Source organism: Agelaius phoeniceus, chromosome 4 (genome assembly GCF_051311805.1).
Source record: "Agelaius phoeniceus isolate bAgePho1 chromosome 4, bAgePho1.hap1, whole genome shotgun sequence".
NCBI lineage: Eukaryota > Metazoa > Chordata > Aves > Passeriformes > Icteridae > Agelaius > Agelaius phoeniceus.
In genome coordinates, this window is record NC_135268.1 from 52,143,245 (window position 1) to 52,157,874 (window position 14,630).

Genomic DNA, 14,630 nt, shown 5'->3' on the forward strand with positions numbered 1-14,630 from the left:
AAGGTATTACAGAAGAGTTCTAGAGAATGACAGAAACAGGCATTTGGTTGAACCTAGGATCAATGGCTATTGTCAGAACATTTTTGTCAGTTGTTCCTAATCAAAAAAAGAAATGTAATGAAATTTTTCTAAAATGTCTTTGGTTCTGAAACGATGCATGAGAAAAGTCAGGGATGGGGAGCTAGTACAAGCTTCTCCAGAAGCCCTGTTTTAATCATCTCTGTTCTGTCTGCAAGAGGAGTTTCATCATCTTGTAGCATCTATAGCCCCAATACTTTTCTAGCACCATAAAAATATACGATACAATTAGATAGAAGGAAAAGTGCATTTATACAAAAGAATAACTAGAATCTTGTACATAATGAAGCCCTTCTTAATTTGCTTTGGGTTATGCTGAAAAGGCCTATTTTGAGGCACAGAAAGTTCTTGCAGCCTCAGGTTTGTCTAGATGAAAGAAATGTTTTCTGGCAGCTACATGAGCAAATGAGTGCCTAGTGACCCACCCTAACTTAGGTTATGTAAAACTTAGTGGGAGTAAGCTCCACATGTGCCTTCTGAAGGCAGTGCCTGGATTGCAGTCCCCATGGCTGGCCTGGCTGCCAGAGCTCTCCTCCCTCCCACGCAGCTGCTCTAGAAAAGCTCTGTTGAAGAAAAATTGCTTCATGTCACAGGGTGTGACACCATATAAATGCTGTGCAATGATCTAAGGTGCCTCAAGCAACCATGGCATTCATCCAGCTGTAGTCAAAATGTATTCATTTCAGGCATTTTTTCTGGTGTTATCAACACCAAAATTATGTTTGCAAATACGGTGCAGTGTTTGATGTGGAAAATAATGTGAACATAGAGTTTTGAAATGGATAGGAGACTAGTAAAGGGCTGTGTTACACAGAGCAACCATTGTGCTGGAGGTGCCAAAGCAGGCTCTAAGAGAACAGGCTGGCTTGTTCAGGGAAGAGCAGTGGCATGCACAGACACCTAAACAAGCCCTGGCCAGCCCAGGCCCGGAAACAGCAGCAGTGCAGATATGAAACCTGAGCTGCGTGCTGGGGAGCAGCAAGGGCAGGGCTGCTCTGAAGGGGACACTGAGCCAGGGGCTGAGCGTGACAGGCAGGCAAAGGGAACAACTTACTGACAAGGGGCATGTCCCACAGTACTCAAAAAACAATAGCAAGGCAGGTCAACAGTTCAGATGACCAGTCAAGGCTGAGCTCAAGCAAGAAAGCCAAGCCCATAGGCCAGGATCAAAAAGGGTACATAGCCAGATGCAGGTGTGCCTGCAACATAGCTCAGGCAAGGACCAAGCACAGGAAATGCAGTTTAAATGCATCTCCTAAAAGATGGTGGCAGTGTGGGAAGCAGCTGGCTTCTTCCAGCTTTCTGTTGAATGGTTGCAGGCCAGCAGGCATTGAGGCCCAATGCTGAAAAGCCTCTAAGACAGATGTGTACATTATCTAATTAAGCAGCCAAATTTCCAGGAGAGAGGGGAATGCAGGTAGGGCACTGATAGTATCCCACCTGACTTGGTTGGCTACAAAGTGGTATGCTCTGCCATTCTGACATACCAGGCTGTTTTATTACAGTGGAAATGCAGCACCTATTGTAGTGGGCTTGAAGTAAAAAAATTTGATTCAGTTCCTTGATCCACTGAATGATGGAATAAGATCCCAAAGGAGAAAAAGAATCAGCTTTGTTGCCTTCTTTGCCATGCAGAGACTACTGTCCTTCATTCAGAGTCCTACTAGCCGCAGTTTTGTGATTTAGTCCTAAATAATGCAATTCCTATCAGATTATTGTGTTTGAAAAAAAATCCAATAATATTTATTGACTGCTATACTACAGTCCTTGCTGCTCAGAATTGCTGGCAGTGCCTCCACTCCAGCACGTGTCAAACAAGAGCTGGTGTGTGCTGGGTACCTGCAGAGGTACCTGGCAAGGCCACAACATGTTTTAGTGGGACTGAAAGAGTTACTTTTGGGAGGGAGGAATAGCTGCCAGTAAAGGTCAAGGTTCCAGTGCCTGCATTTCCCACTTTACATTGTTTTGGCAGAGCATTGCCTGACATACCAAGTACATGTTACAGACCTTCTGGAACAATCTTTCAGAAAACCAGTAAGACAGTTTGACATGACTTAGAAGATCTAGATTGCACTGGATGTGAGCAACCAGTGAGAAATTGAAATATTTGGTGCAAATCATTGCACTTTTTTGTGACTCAGTTCTCACTCTAAACAAGAGAACTTGTGCCTTTATGAAAGTGCTTTGATTTTCCATCGATAGGCACTGTATCATTTCTCCAATTCTGTAAGAATTAATGATCTCTGGAAATAGACACCAGGGCAAGAAGAAGTACATCAGACAGTCGGAAGCACAGCATGTCCCAGGTACCTACCACAGTTACTCACTGGAAGAAAACCAAACCAGAACTGGTGACCACGACACACCCCAGCCAGTGCTCCGTCCATGCAGCAGTGCTCACTGCAAAGGTTTCAGAGATCCTGCCTTTTTCTTGTTGCACATGTCAACATCAGTTCTTGCCACATTTCAGGCTAGTCTCTCTCTGGACTACTGCATCCATGTAACTCACTAGCACACTTATACTGCATCCCTTGCTGCATTTGTCATGCACCTTTGGAAGCCCAAGTTGCACATACCAATGAACCCCTTCCTTCCTTCCCTCCTTCTTTCTTCACTGTTTTTTCTTTTCTTCAAAGATTAGGCATCACTGCTGGGGATTTTTATCTGTAGAAGTGATATGGAGAAAATGTGGATTATTTCAACTTTGATTTTCTGTGAATGGTTAATTTGTTATTTCTGCTGAGGGATTCAATTCAAATTCCACCTGATTTGCAGGTGGCTTTTTAAAAAAATATTCTCTGAATCAGAAATTACTGTTCATAAAGAAGATGGTATGTGATGACAATTTCTGGTGCTCAGAAAATAGGAGACCTAATTTTACACATTTTTAAGGATGCTCAGCTACAGCATAGTTGGAGTATCAAGTATCTGGGACTAGCTCTGGGCTGTATTATTTCTTTCTCATACTTCTGGATGGAAAAGCCCTGAGCTTTTACAAAGTTGGCAGCTTGGTAAGTGGTATTACTTCCCTTCAACTTCTAGTCCAAACCCTTTTACTGAGAATTTGTGTAAGTGCATTACTAAGTGCACTTAGATGAGAACTAGAGTCACTGTTCTCAGAAAGCATGAACTAGTAAATAGGTAATAAGCAACTTTAGGCTTTTCCAACTATATAGAAGGAACTGTTTCATTGGACCAGGGAGCTGAATGGAAATGAACAACCACTGTAGACAGCACCGTACTTCCAGGGGAAGTCTCATCTCACATGGTTCTGAACTGGCACCCCACCAACTGTGATTTTGTGTTTGAATACCAAAAAATGTAACAACATAGATGTAGGCATAGATTATTATTATTTTTATTGCTTTTGTTAAAAAGTCAGTGAATGAACTATGGCACTATGCTGTAAAAATGCAACATTACTGAGTGATCTGACAGTATGAGGTCCATTATGACAAGATTTTAAACATGAAGCATAAGCTTCACTGTGGAATTCCAAATTAAAAAAAAAACAAGCTTAAGAGGTAAATGGATTAATAATAACTGATGTATGTGGAATTTCAATACTAAGTGAATACAAAGTGGACTTGCAAAAACCAAACATATAAAAATCACGTCCTGGGTGAATCTCCACTATAACAAAACACCAGTGCCTATAAACTCAGTGCTTAGTGACTGAAAAAAACTATGGCAATATTCCTAATTCTGAAGTTAACCCAACAACAGCATATCCATGGGTATTATTGTACAATGTTGCTTTAACTGGCTTGCAAACTACTTTTGCATTAAGAAAAGTGAGACTTACTCTTTTAGATATGTAATCTTATTTGAAAGATGCATTGCAAAATAAGGGTGTCCTAATTAGAACTTCTATACCCTTTATGAAACAGTTTAAGCATATCTGGCACACCATCAAGCTCCTGAAATGACTCCACTTCTTCAGAAAAAGTCTTTAGATTTCTTAAAGGATGGGTGGGCATAGAGTAGCAAATAAAGGGAGAAAAAAATGACAGTGGATATTACTTTCCCAGAAAAAACGATGTCTTACATCACACAGCAGATCAGAAATAAATAAGATGAAATTTGAAGAGTCTGAATAGAAATCCTTGAATGATGCTGCAAGAGTCACAGGCTTCACCAAATTAATGTCAGTATATTTTGTTAAGAATAATGCAATTACTATATACAGTATGTTTATCAGATAATGCTAACTAACAATACACTAAATTAATGGTAGTTAAAGAAGAAATATACTAAACCAACATACTTAAAAAACGGAAGGCAACCCCCAGTTATGCATAGTTACATATGATAATGTCCAGCTCCCTGGAGTTCAATGGATTCACACCTTCAAGCATCAGGAAGCAGTTTTCTGAGGTGTAAACAACATAATTAACAGAACCCAGCCAAGCTGTAGGGGAATTACATCAACAAAAATTTCAAGTCCAATACAAATCACCTGTAAATGTTACCACTGCACAGCTGCAATGGGACAGTCATCCATTCAAAGGTTTCACACTGACATATTTCTTCAAAAGACCTTCTAAAGGATGTGCTAATTAACTCGGTGGTGATCCAGACACAAACAAAAGTGTGACAAACCCAAAGCACTTAGGTTTAGAAGCACTTATTGAAGAATCCATACCATATTTACAGTGTCTTGCATACGACTGCACACACTAGCAAGTTTCTCCTGTTTACTATTTCTTGTGTGGCATCTTACTCTTCACAGTATTTCTACATACTAGGAAGAGAACAGTCTTTCCCCAGGCAACCAGCTTCTCTAATATGGAAATCCACCATGCCCTTATCTTGCTTTGCCACAGTAAGGTGTGTACAACAAACACGACAATGTCAAATCCCCATGGATCATGACAAAATGACTCAGTTCTTCCCTTTGTTTCTTGCTCAGCTTCTCTGCTCCCTTACAACTGTGCAGGTCAGTCAGCATCCAGTTCTTGTCTAGTAAGAAGAGGCTTCCCATCTGTATCACCCATCTTTTTTTGCATCTCTTCCACAGCTTTCAGCAGAGCTGCTCGCTCCTGCTCAAGAGTGAGAATGGTCTGCTTCAGTTTGCCTTCATTGGTCAATAAAAGCTCTACTGTAGCTTCAAGGTTTTGGATTTTTCCATTAGCCACCTATCAAAGTAAAAAGATAGGAGGGGAGAAAGTATGGGAAGGGAAAAAATGGTAAATTTATTGATGACTGAAACCATCTTTAAACTATTTCTTGAGATACATGAATATATATAAAATACTAAAGAAATTATGAAAAATTAAACTCAAAATATAATGCAAAGCAATGAAATTAGAAAGTTGCCAAATCTGCAAATTTTATACCGAAGAACTGCAGGTTAAGATAAGCTTCTGTATGGGTCAGTTGGGAGATATTTTTGGCTAGCCACAGTTGTTGCTTTGCAAAACAAAGACAACTCAACATGTTAGCTGCACCCTCATTTCACCTCAACATTGAGTCCAATGAACACCAGGTTGGAAGGCAAAGGGGAAGAGGATTTAGAGCAATATGCAAATGGAAAACACATTGTGAAAAATTTCAGAAGTTCCCCCTCAAAAGGCTGCACATACTGGTGTTCTACTTCATGGTGAAACAAAGCATTAGATGGCTCAGTCATCATGTGAGACCTGTAGGTACTCTGACAATGTCAGATATCTGTTTGGAAGTTTCAGCACTGGATAATAACATTTGGAGACAGGATGAGAACAGGGTGGTCTTTGCTTTCAGGAAAGTATTTCCCTTTCTGATGAGCCCACTACCCATCATGTAATTATGATGGGTTAAAAAGTTCAGCCTTTGGGGACAAAGTATTGACAAATGATACTGACCCACTGACATTATCTGGTGATGCATTTCCCTCCTATCAGCAATGGGTCACCTTCCACCCTATGAAACAAGGTCTGATGCAGCCCACCTCCAAGACAAAGGGATTGCTCCAACACTACAGTGTTAGATACTGAAGTTCCCTGCTGTTCTAGCTGCTGACTTGCCAGTACTCAGGTGGAGATGAGCTTCATAATAAACTGCTTAAAGCTGTCAAGTCTACAGGGACAGGAGTGGGTGGAACATCACAAAATCACAGAGTGGATAGGGTTGGAAGCGATCCCTAGTGGTCATCCATTTGGAACCTCTCTGCTCAACCAGGGTCCCCTAGAGCATGTCATTCAGGACTGTGTCCTGAGTGCTTTTGAATATCTCCAGTGAGGGAGACTCCACAACCTCTCTGGGCCACCTGTGACAGTTCTCAGTCAAGGACATTGTAAAGTTCTCATGTTCAGGTGGAACTTCCTATGCATCAGTTTCTGCCCATTCCCTCTTTTCCTACTGCTCTGCACCTCTGAGTGGAGCCTGGCTCCATCCACTTCACACCTTCTCTTCATATCCTGATGACCTGCTCCAGGAGCTCCATGTCTCTCTTGTACTGAGAAGCCCAGAACTGGGCACAGCACTCCTGATGTGCCTCACCAGGGCTGAGTAGAGGGACAGGATGACCTCCCTTGACCCACTGGCAATGCAGTTCCTAATGCCCCACAGAATTCCATTGGCCTTCTTGGCCACAAGGACACTCTGCTGGCTCATGAACAGCCTGTTGTCCACCAGGTCCTTCTCCACAGAGCTGCTCCCCAGCAGGTTGGCCCTCAGCCTGTGCTGGTGCCTGGGGTTATTCCTGCCCAGCTGCAGGACCCTGCACTCCCCCTTGTTAAATTTCACTCAGTTCTTCTCTGCCCATCTCTCCAGCCTGCTGAGGCCCTTCTGAAGGGCTGCACAGCACTCTGGGGTATTGGCTGCTCCTCCCAGCCTTGTGCCCTCAGTGAACCCACTGAGGAGGCCTCTGCCCCTTCATTCAAATCCTTGATGAATGAGACAAATAATACTGGGCCCATTATTGAACCTTGTGCAACACTGCTAGTCACAGGCCTCCAACTGGACTCTGTGCCACTGATCACAAGCCTTTCAGCCAGTTCTTGATCCACCACACTGTCCACTGTCCAGCTCACACTTCCCAAGCTGAAGATCCTTGATACAGGTATTTACAGGACATCACATCTTGAATATCATCCCAGAAATCTATCTTCCCCTTACTGTATCCAACAATTTCCTTGTCCATATTTGCCCAAAGCTTTATGAAAATATCTTGCAGAAGAGTGCCTTTCCTTCTGACTTCTCTAAGGCTCAACCTAGAACCTAAAACAGGATCAGATCTCACAGGATCAGAATGTACAGCTGAAGCAAATTTTTGTTAGGAGGGGCAATCTAAATCTGCATGATTGACTGGCTTTAGTCAGGAAAAAAGAACCAATTCTGAGACACCTAAACTTCCCTCACCAATTATCTTACAAAGTTTATGTCTAACAATAATCAAGAGGTTTGAAATGTCTGCTTCTTACCCTTGAAGTCCCTTTTTCCATCAAACTAAATGCACAGTCAAAAGTTCTATAGCAAACATCCTGTTATAAAGCAGCCAGAAAACTGACTTCTTACTCAGATAAGCAAAGAATAACCCCTTACAAAGAATAGGTATGCTGCCTCTGAAAAAGCTGCAGAATATATATTTTAGAAATTATTATTTCACATAATGTTTAAACAATCTGAAAAACAGCTAAAAAATTGCAATAGAATGCATGCCTTTAGACAATGTATCCTTTCTCTAATGTATCCTAAATTGTGACATTACAATTAGTATACCCATTTTTGTCAGAGTAGTATTTCTGCTGTAATAAAGCAGTGACTGAAAATATAAAAATGAAGTTGAAAAAGCACTTTAGTTTCAGTTATCTTCTAAAGATATGATTTTAATTACAAGAGAAGAGGCAGTGTGTTGAATCAACTTTTCACTAACTGCAAGTATATGCTCTAACCACCCCTCTCTCAGAATTTCTTCTGCATGTAAACTTTGAGGGCTAAACTAAATAAAACTTTTTAAATGGCTACATTTTAAATTCACTAGACCAAACACCAATCCCTCCTGTGATGTGGAGTAGGACAGGCTCTTCTGAAGTGGTCCATAAATTAGAAAATTAGAATGTTAATTTATATGAGATATTAATTTTACCTGCAGTTCTTCCAGGAGATCAAAGTTTTGTTTGCGTAAGCTGCTGTTTGCCTTTTCTAATTTATCCAGTCTCTGATTGTCATTTAAAGATGAATCTATAAGCTCGTCCTGAAGCACATGATATTCAACTTCATAAGCTTGCAACTGCTTGGCAATATCCATTTCAAACACCTGTTGTATAGAAAAATATTATTAGGTGCTGTGCAGATCAAAATCGTTGCTCTTTCAAGGCTTTAAAATCTATTGATCTAGATCTAGACTCAGATATTTAATCAATGCATACAAAAAACCCCTTATTTTTTTGGCATTCACATTTTCTGTTGTGGAAATTGCAAGCCTGAGGCAGTAGAGCGCAATACATTGGCACTGGATCTACTTAAAAATTCTGCTACTGATTTGCTGCCTGACTTCAGCAAAACTACGTACACTAAAGGTTTCGAGGGTGTGGACTTTGTAGGGTATTCCCCTTTTCAAATTTAATACATCTCAGTTTGGCATAAACCCTTCTAGTCATACCCAGAATTAGCTGTCAGTTCAGAAAAAGTGTGGTCCACAGTCCTGCCACATGTGTAAGGTTAAGTAAAATAAAAGCCTTAAATGAAAAACAGTAGACTTTGCTATCTTTATTTATGACTCTATAGTATTTTTATAGACTGAAAGAATAAATTTTCTTACACTAACACACTTAACAAAAACATAATGTAACATCAAAATAGATTTCTATTATTGTTAAATACGAATCACTGAAACAAATGCTCAGTCTTATCCATGAATATTAAGAAAAACTTTTATTTTAAAAGCAGATAAATAAATTGAGAAGCAGAATGACCCAAGGGAAAAAAACTCACTATTTTCTTTTCCTTTTTCTAGGTTTTGGCAAACATCTGCCTACAAATTATTCATTAATATGACTCCAATTTCCACTACAAGCAGTGAAGAAGGTACTAAATGAAAAGGACAAGTGTGCCAATCATAGAACATAGAAGAAATAAAAGTTGATTTAAAAATGTATTTGAAAAATAGCCCAAGAAGGGAAATTCCAGGGTCATTCTTTATTTTTAAACCTCTTGTACTTTATTCATTTTGAAAATGAGTCAAATGTCAAATCCCGTCTGAAATACCTGTTAAAAGTAACAGGGACATTTGCCTATTTTATTTATCTGCTCTGTCTACAAAACTTTAACTGTTGGCTAAAGAAAACATCAGATTATGAAAAGTTTTGTCACGTGTCCAATAAAAAATTATCTCGTAGTTAAATAGCAGCAGAAATGTATATACTGAGCATTTAAGCACAGAAGGCTGAAATACAATTTTAATTTGAGTTTGATTACACATAGGGAGTTTTCATTTTCTGTGAATCTGAACATCTCTGGAGAAGACACCCTGCTGAAATTTCAATAAAACAAGCAGTGCAATTCAGTTAGTTCCTCTTATGACCTCTGCCACTTTTAGCCTCTGTGCTCCTGAGGAGGGAGGGAGAGCCCTGCTGTCATAACCAGAGTATGAAATCTGAAAGAAGGGAACCATGAGGCAAGAGAATGTTTGATTTGAAACCTAGCTAAGTGAAGGCACGTTAAGGCATGGAACCAAAGGCCATGCTGCAGAAGGATGAGGAGCATGGGGATTAACTCAGGAGCTGTGTATGGACTGTGGGCTGGTCAAGCTGCTGCTCTCTTCAGAGTCAGCCCTGATCAAAGTGGGGAACTGCTCTTCCTTCTACTCACTCCTACCTTCCCACTGCTCCTCTTTCTACTCACTTCTACTTTCCCACTTTCAATTTAGAGCAGTCAGGGCTGCCTAAACAGAGCATTCCCTCCCTTCTTCAGCTCAAAGCACATGGTTTTATGCAGGTCACCTAAACACTGCAAGTTTTTCAGCCTGGCAGGTAACACACAACCCCCTTTGCCCCTTGGAAATTCCTTGCTTTCCTTCCTCCTGCACAGACGTTCTAGCTCTCATTCCTTTCCTTTGACAGTAAGCACTAGGAGCCTTTTTTCTGGCCCTAATGTGAGCTGTGTCCCCCTGAAGCTTTGCTGCCAGGGCTCAGGGGGAGCCCCTCACCAGCCCTCTGCAGAGCACTGCTGCTGCTGCTTTCCTTATCAACCCACAGGCTTTGATCTCTGGCAGCCCTTGAGGGGGGGTCAGCATCTGCAGTTCTGCACAGTGCAGCCCCTATGTTCTGGACCACAAAAGGCCTTCTCAGAAAAACTGGCTACAGCCCATCTTCCATTTGTCTGAAGCAGTTTAGATGTCAAGTGTAAAAAACATGTAGGGTTTTTAAACAGGCAAGCTTTAATTGAAATAATTTCCATTTTTTTTATAATACATAAGTATCATCTGGAGTGTTAGCAATGTTGCATCATTTTCCTTGTCTGCTGTTCAAAATAATTGCATGAGGGATTCCAAGTTTTGTTGTCTAGAGTCACTACTCACTGCAACAGTCTGCACTGCCCCATGTACTCCTGACAGAATTAGAAAGGTGCTGTTGTTACACACTGGGCCAGCATCATAAAAGCCAGTAGAGACAGAGTGCATGTGGGAAGGCTTCTAATTTCATTAAGTAAGGTTAACATTTGTGAGGCTCTTGAAAGTCAAATTTTGCTTCTGATATGAGACTTGGAAGGCGAGCTTTGGTGAAATAAGAATTAATTTTCAATAAAGGTTTCATAATGTGACAATAACCAATGGTTACAATATCATACACAGCTACTAAGTCATCTTGGTTTACAAGTCATCTGCTTCCAGAAGTTTTCAACATCTTCCAAACTACAAGGGAGTTCTCAGCTAGAAGTAGTAGCTGTTCTGCTTTTTCTGTCGAGAACTTAACAAGAGTATTCCTTTGCATACCATGTGTTCAGTTTATTTCATACCTGACTAATGGTCTTTTCCATCTGTACCAAACCCAAGTTGGGGAGAGTGCTTTTAATAAAATCAACAATAGTTTCTAGATTCTCATGCTGCAGAATCAAGGGCTTGTGGCTTCCCAAAAGGCTTAAAGCCACTTTAAATATAGCCTCTGATCCTTGAAGAAAGAGCATATCTGTGAAAACAAGGAAAAAACAGGTTATATAAAGCAAGCACATCTTTTGACAAGAATATCAAAGCAAAAAATAGTCAAAGGACAACAACTTCTGATAGGAGTGACCTGGACGTTAGATACACTGTGCTGGACATGTGCTCTTGGCTTTAGAAGTTTTATAAGATCAAGGTTATTACTGTGAATAGTACATCTGACTAACACAATCATTTACTAATTTGTTTAGTGAGTTTTCACCAAAAAAAAAGCAATTCAAGTTTAAGCTAAATCTACAATAAACTAGGTAGTCAAGCTTATCAATGTTGCCACTTTTTGTGCATGTAATAGTTGAGTGGGCTGTTTTCATGTTTGTAGGAATATAAATTTGAAGAGAAATCTAATCCCAATGCCCTTTAAAAATCCTAATACAACAGGGAAAAAGCCTATACCTGAAGACACAACTGAAGATCTGAAATTCGTTTTTCCTCTCATGTGGTGGAAAAAGCCACAAAACCACAATACAACATTTAGCACATGAGGCTAAATGCACACTTTCCAGTAGCCTCAAGTTTCAGGTGCATGTGTTTATTTTTAGTATGTGTCTCAACCACTTCTGTTAATAGGCTAATAAGGATATTAATAAATACCCTGAAATCTTAGTCATACAGCTTAGGTGTAAATATTGCAGGTGGCCCTGCAATGACAGCACCTGGCATACCAAGCACACTGAAACCACAATATACAGTGACCTTTCAATGTAATGTCCTTTCCTTTCCTTTCTTTTACAAAGTGCCTATGTATTTATAGAGTAAAGAAATAGAAGTCTGCAATAAAGGCATCAGACAAGAAACCCAGTCTGTACAAACAGCATTGCCCTGCACTTGACTTTCCTGCTACAGTCAGAATCTGCTCCTGGTTTCATGGAAGGGCTCACCTTGCTACAGACAGAAGCATCTAATAAATTAAACAATACTGATGGAGGTGATAAAGGAATAGAAGATACTGTGGGGTTTTTATTATAGTTCCTAAATATAAAATTATTTTGAAAGGGCTTCTCTCTTTCCCTACTTTGTATTTGAAGCTGTGAATGCAGCCACTATCAATACTTCAATACACAAACACTTCACATAAGAAGTAGCACGGTGACACACACAAAAAAAAAAGCCTTGATACTAAAAAAAAAAAAAAAAAAGAAAGAAAGAAAAGAAGAAGAGTAAAGCAAAGAGATAGAAAAAACCCACCACATTGTAAGGACTACTAGCAAAACTACAGTTATCTCTGATGTAGTGAAGAACCTATGAAAGCACTGGCTAACAGCCTTTCTTAGTAAAACCAAACTCTATTTCCAAATTTGTATGATAATGAAATTCCCCTCTTGCACTCTTTAGCTTGCAATGTTGAAGCCATAACTCATTTCACTCTCTCTCTCCAAGAAACAAAAGCACAAGTAAAAACTAACCACAAATCTCACCCTTTCTTGCCATTTGTCCTAGAAGGGGTGCAACATTTATCAGCTGTGTTGAGCTGAATGTGAACTCCAGTGGTAGAAATGATTAAAAAGTGGTAACACAGAAGGCATCTGCCTCAATTCTCTATTGAAACTCAAAAGTATGGGAAAATTATTCATAGGGAAAGCTCTATATTAGCACAGGAAACACTGAAGAACAGCTAGAAACACAAAGTGAAAAAAGCAAAGCTAAAAAGAATGTGTTTTTATGATTCAGCACCTGCCTCATAATGACATGAAGATTAACTCAAGGTGACCTGAAAGTTGTTAATGAAAGTCTGTATGACTGAGCTGGTAATACACGGCTGAAATCCCTCTCTCATTTAAAACAGCAAGTACTTAACAAAGACCTGTTTGTTATCCACTCCCCATGCTTCATATTAAGCGGGCTCCCAGCCAACAACAACACAGTGAAGGTACCCAAATTAATGTCAGCATGACTGGCAGCCTACAAGATTAAAAAAAATTAAGTTTTATCTACAATCTTGAAACAAAATAAACACTATTCTATCAAATCTCCTCTATGAATAAGTAAGCAGGGGTAATAAAGAACGCATCTTTCGTAACACTCTACTTTCATCAGCTCCTGCTCAGAAGTGTTCCAAGTTTGGACAGATAAATGAAAACTTAAAAGGAGTTTTGCTATTTGATGCATAAAACAGTCTAGCCCATTTCTTTTACATATTGCCTGTTAGATGTCTGCAAAAAGCATGCTCTATGGAAATCCAAAAGAATGGTCTGTAACAATTATATAATTAAATATGAGTGGGCTAGTTTCAACTAGGGGTTCAGAAGATAACATGCTAGAAAATGGCAGTGCATTCTCAGACTGTTAGCAACCTATAATTCAGTCACTTCAGCATCAACGTACTTTTCTCCCAAGGGCTCTAATAACTGAGCAATGAAAATCTGTGTATGTATGTTCTGCAAGAATGTGTGAATATATAGATCAAAAATGATTGGATTTTAACTTGCCATGTTGCTACTGACAGCCACTGGCAGAGTGACAGCTCTAAACTTTTCTGTTTAAAGTTGTGTTTCAGAGTCCTTAGTATGGGTGAGGATAAGACTTTACTTTCTAATGTAAGAGAATGTCCAGTGTTCCTAACCAACATAGGTCCAGTAAATACTGTTTTAAGGAAATTACTAAATACAAAGGAAATACTGAATTTAAGGAAAATATGAAATACAAAGCTGCAAGTGTTGGTCACACTGAACATTCTAAAAACATCAGAGGTTTCTAAGAAGCAACAGTTTCCGTCACACATGCTTTTCTCTTCTTGATCTAAAATCAGATGTGTGGAGATCATGTATCTGTGCCTTCTATTCTAATGCAAAGTCTTTGTTTTCTAAAGCTCTACAATCCTTCAATGACAGAGAAAATACTAATCTGTGTATTAAGGCAGAACTCCAAATATACTGGATACAGAAGGCACTTTTACAACCTCACTGCAGTCAATTGCCCCATTCAAACACTTCTTACCATGTACAATGCTATGAAAGATTAACAAAAAGATGAGCTAATTATAAACTCAGTATATGACACTTGCATACAGCACCTAATTTGATTCCTACAGATTATTACTGTCAGCTACATACTTGTTGATGCACATTAACCTGCTTTGCACTCTTCCAGGAAAAAAAACATACTGTTTTCCCTGGAGTTTGGATGCTAATCATGGGACATATAGTTTTACTCTATACACCATCCTTTTCACTGTGAGCTTTTCTGGCATTATTTTTAGCATGCCCTTAAACAGAAACTAGACAGGATTCTCTTTGGTTCTTCCTGAGCTCTATATTCCTATTTGTGGTAGGCAGGACCATATTGTTTTTAAGTCAAGAAAGTGTCAATATTAATCTGCTAATGAACAATTTCCTCATTGCATTTCTTAAATGACTAAGGAAAATGAAACTGGCTTCTCACTAGAAGAGAAGAACTCAGGAGAAAGTTCCAATCC

At 39.6% G+C, this 14,630-nt stretch overlaps 1 protein-coding gene across 10 annotated transcripts in view; it reads right to left on the bottom strand.

The window, feature by feature from the left end:
- Positions 1–3,412: 3,412 nt before the first annotated feature.
- TBC1D1 (TBC1 domain family member 1) overlaps positions 3,413–14,630 on the bottom strand; it is a 100,999-nt gene continuing 89,781 nt past the window's right edge. For all 10 annotated transcript variants that reach the window (XM_077177616.1, XM_077177615.1, XM_077177623.1 and 7 more), the window contains 3 exons: positions 11,017–11,186; positions 8,147–8,317; positions 3,413–5,216 (listed from right to left, as the gene is read on the bottom strand). In XM_077177616.1, the coding sequence (XP_077033731.1) occupies positions 5,019–5,216; positions 8,147–8,317; positions 11,017–11,186 (539 nt within the window). In that variant the 3' untranslated portion in view covers positions 3,413–5,018. The remainder of the gene's footprint in view (positions 5,217–8,146; positions 8,318–11,016; positions 11,187–14,630) is intronic.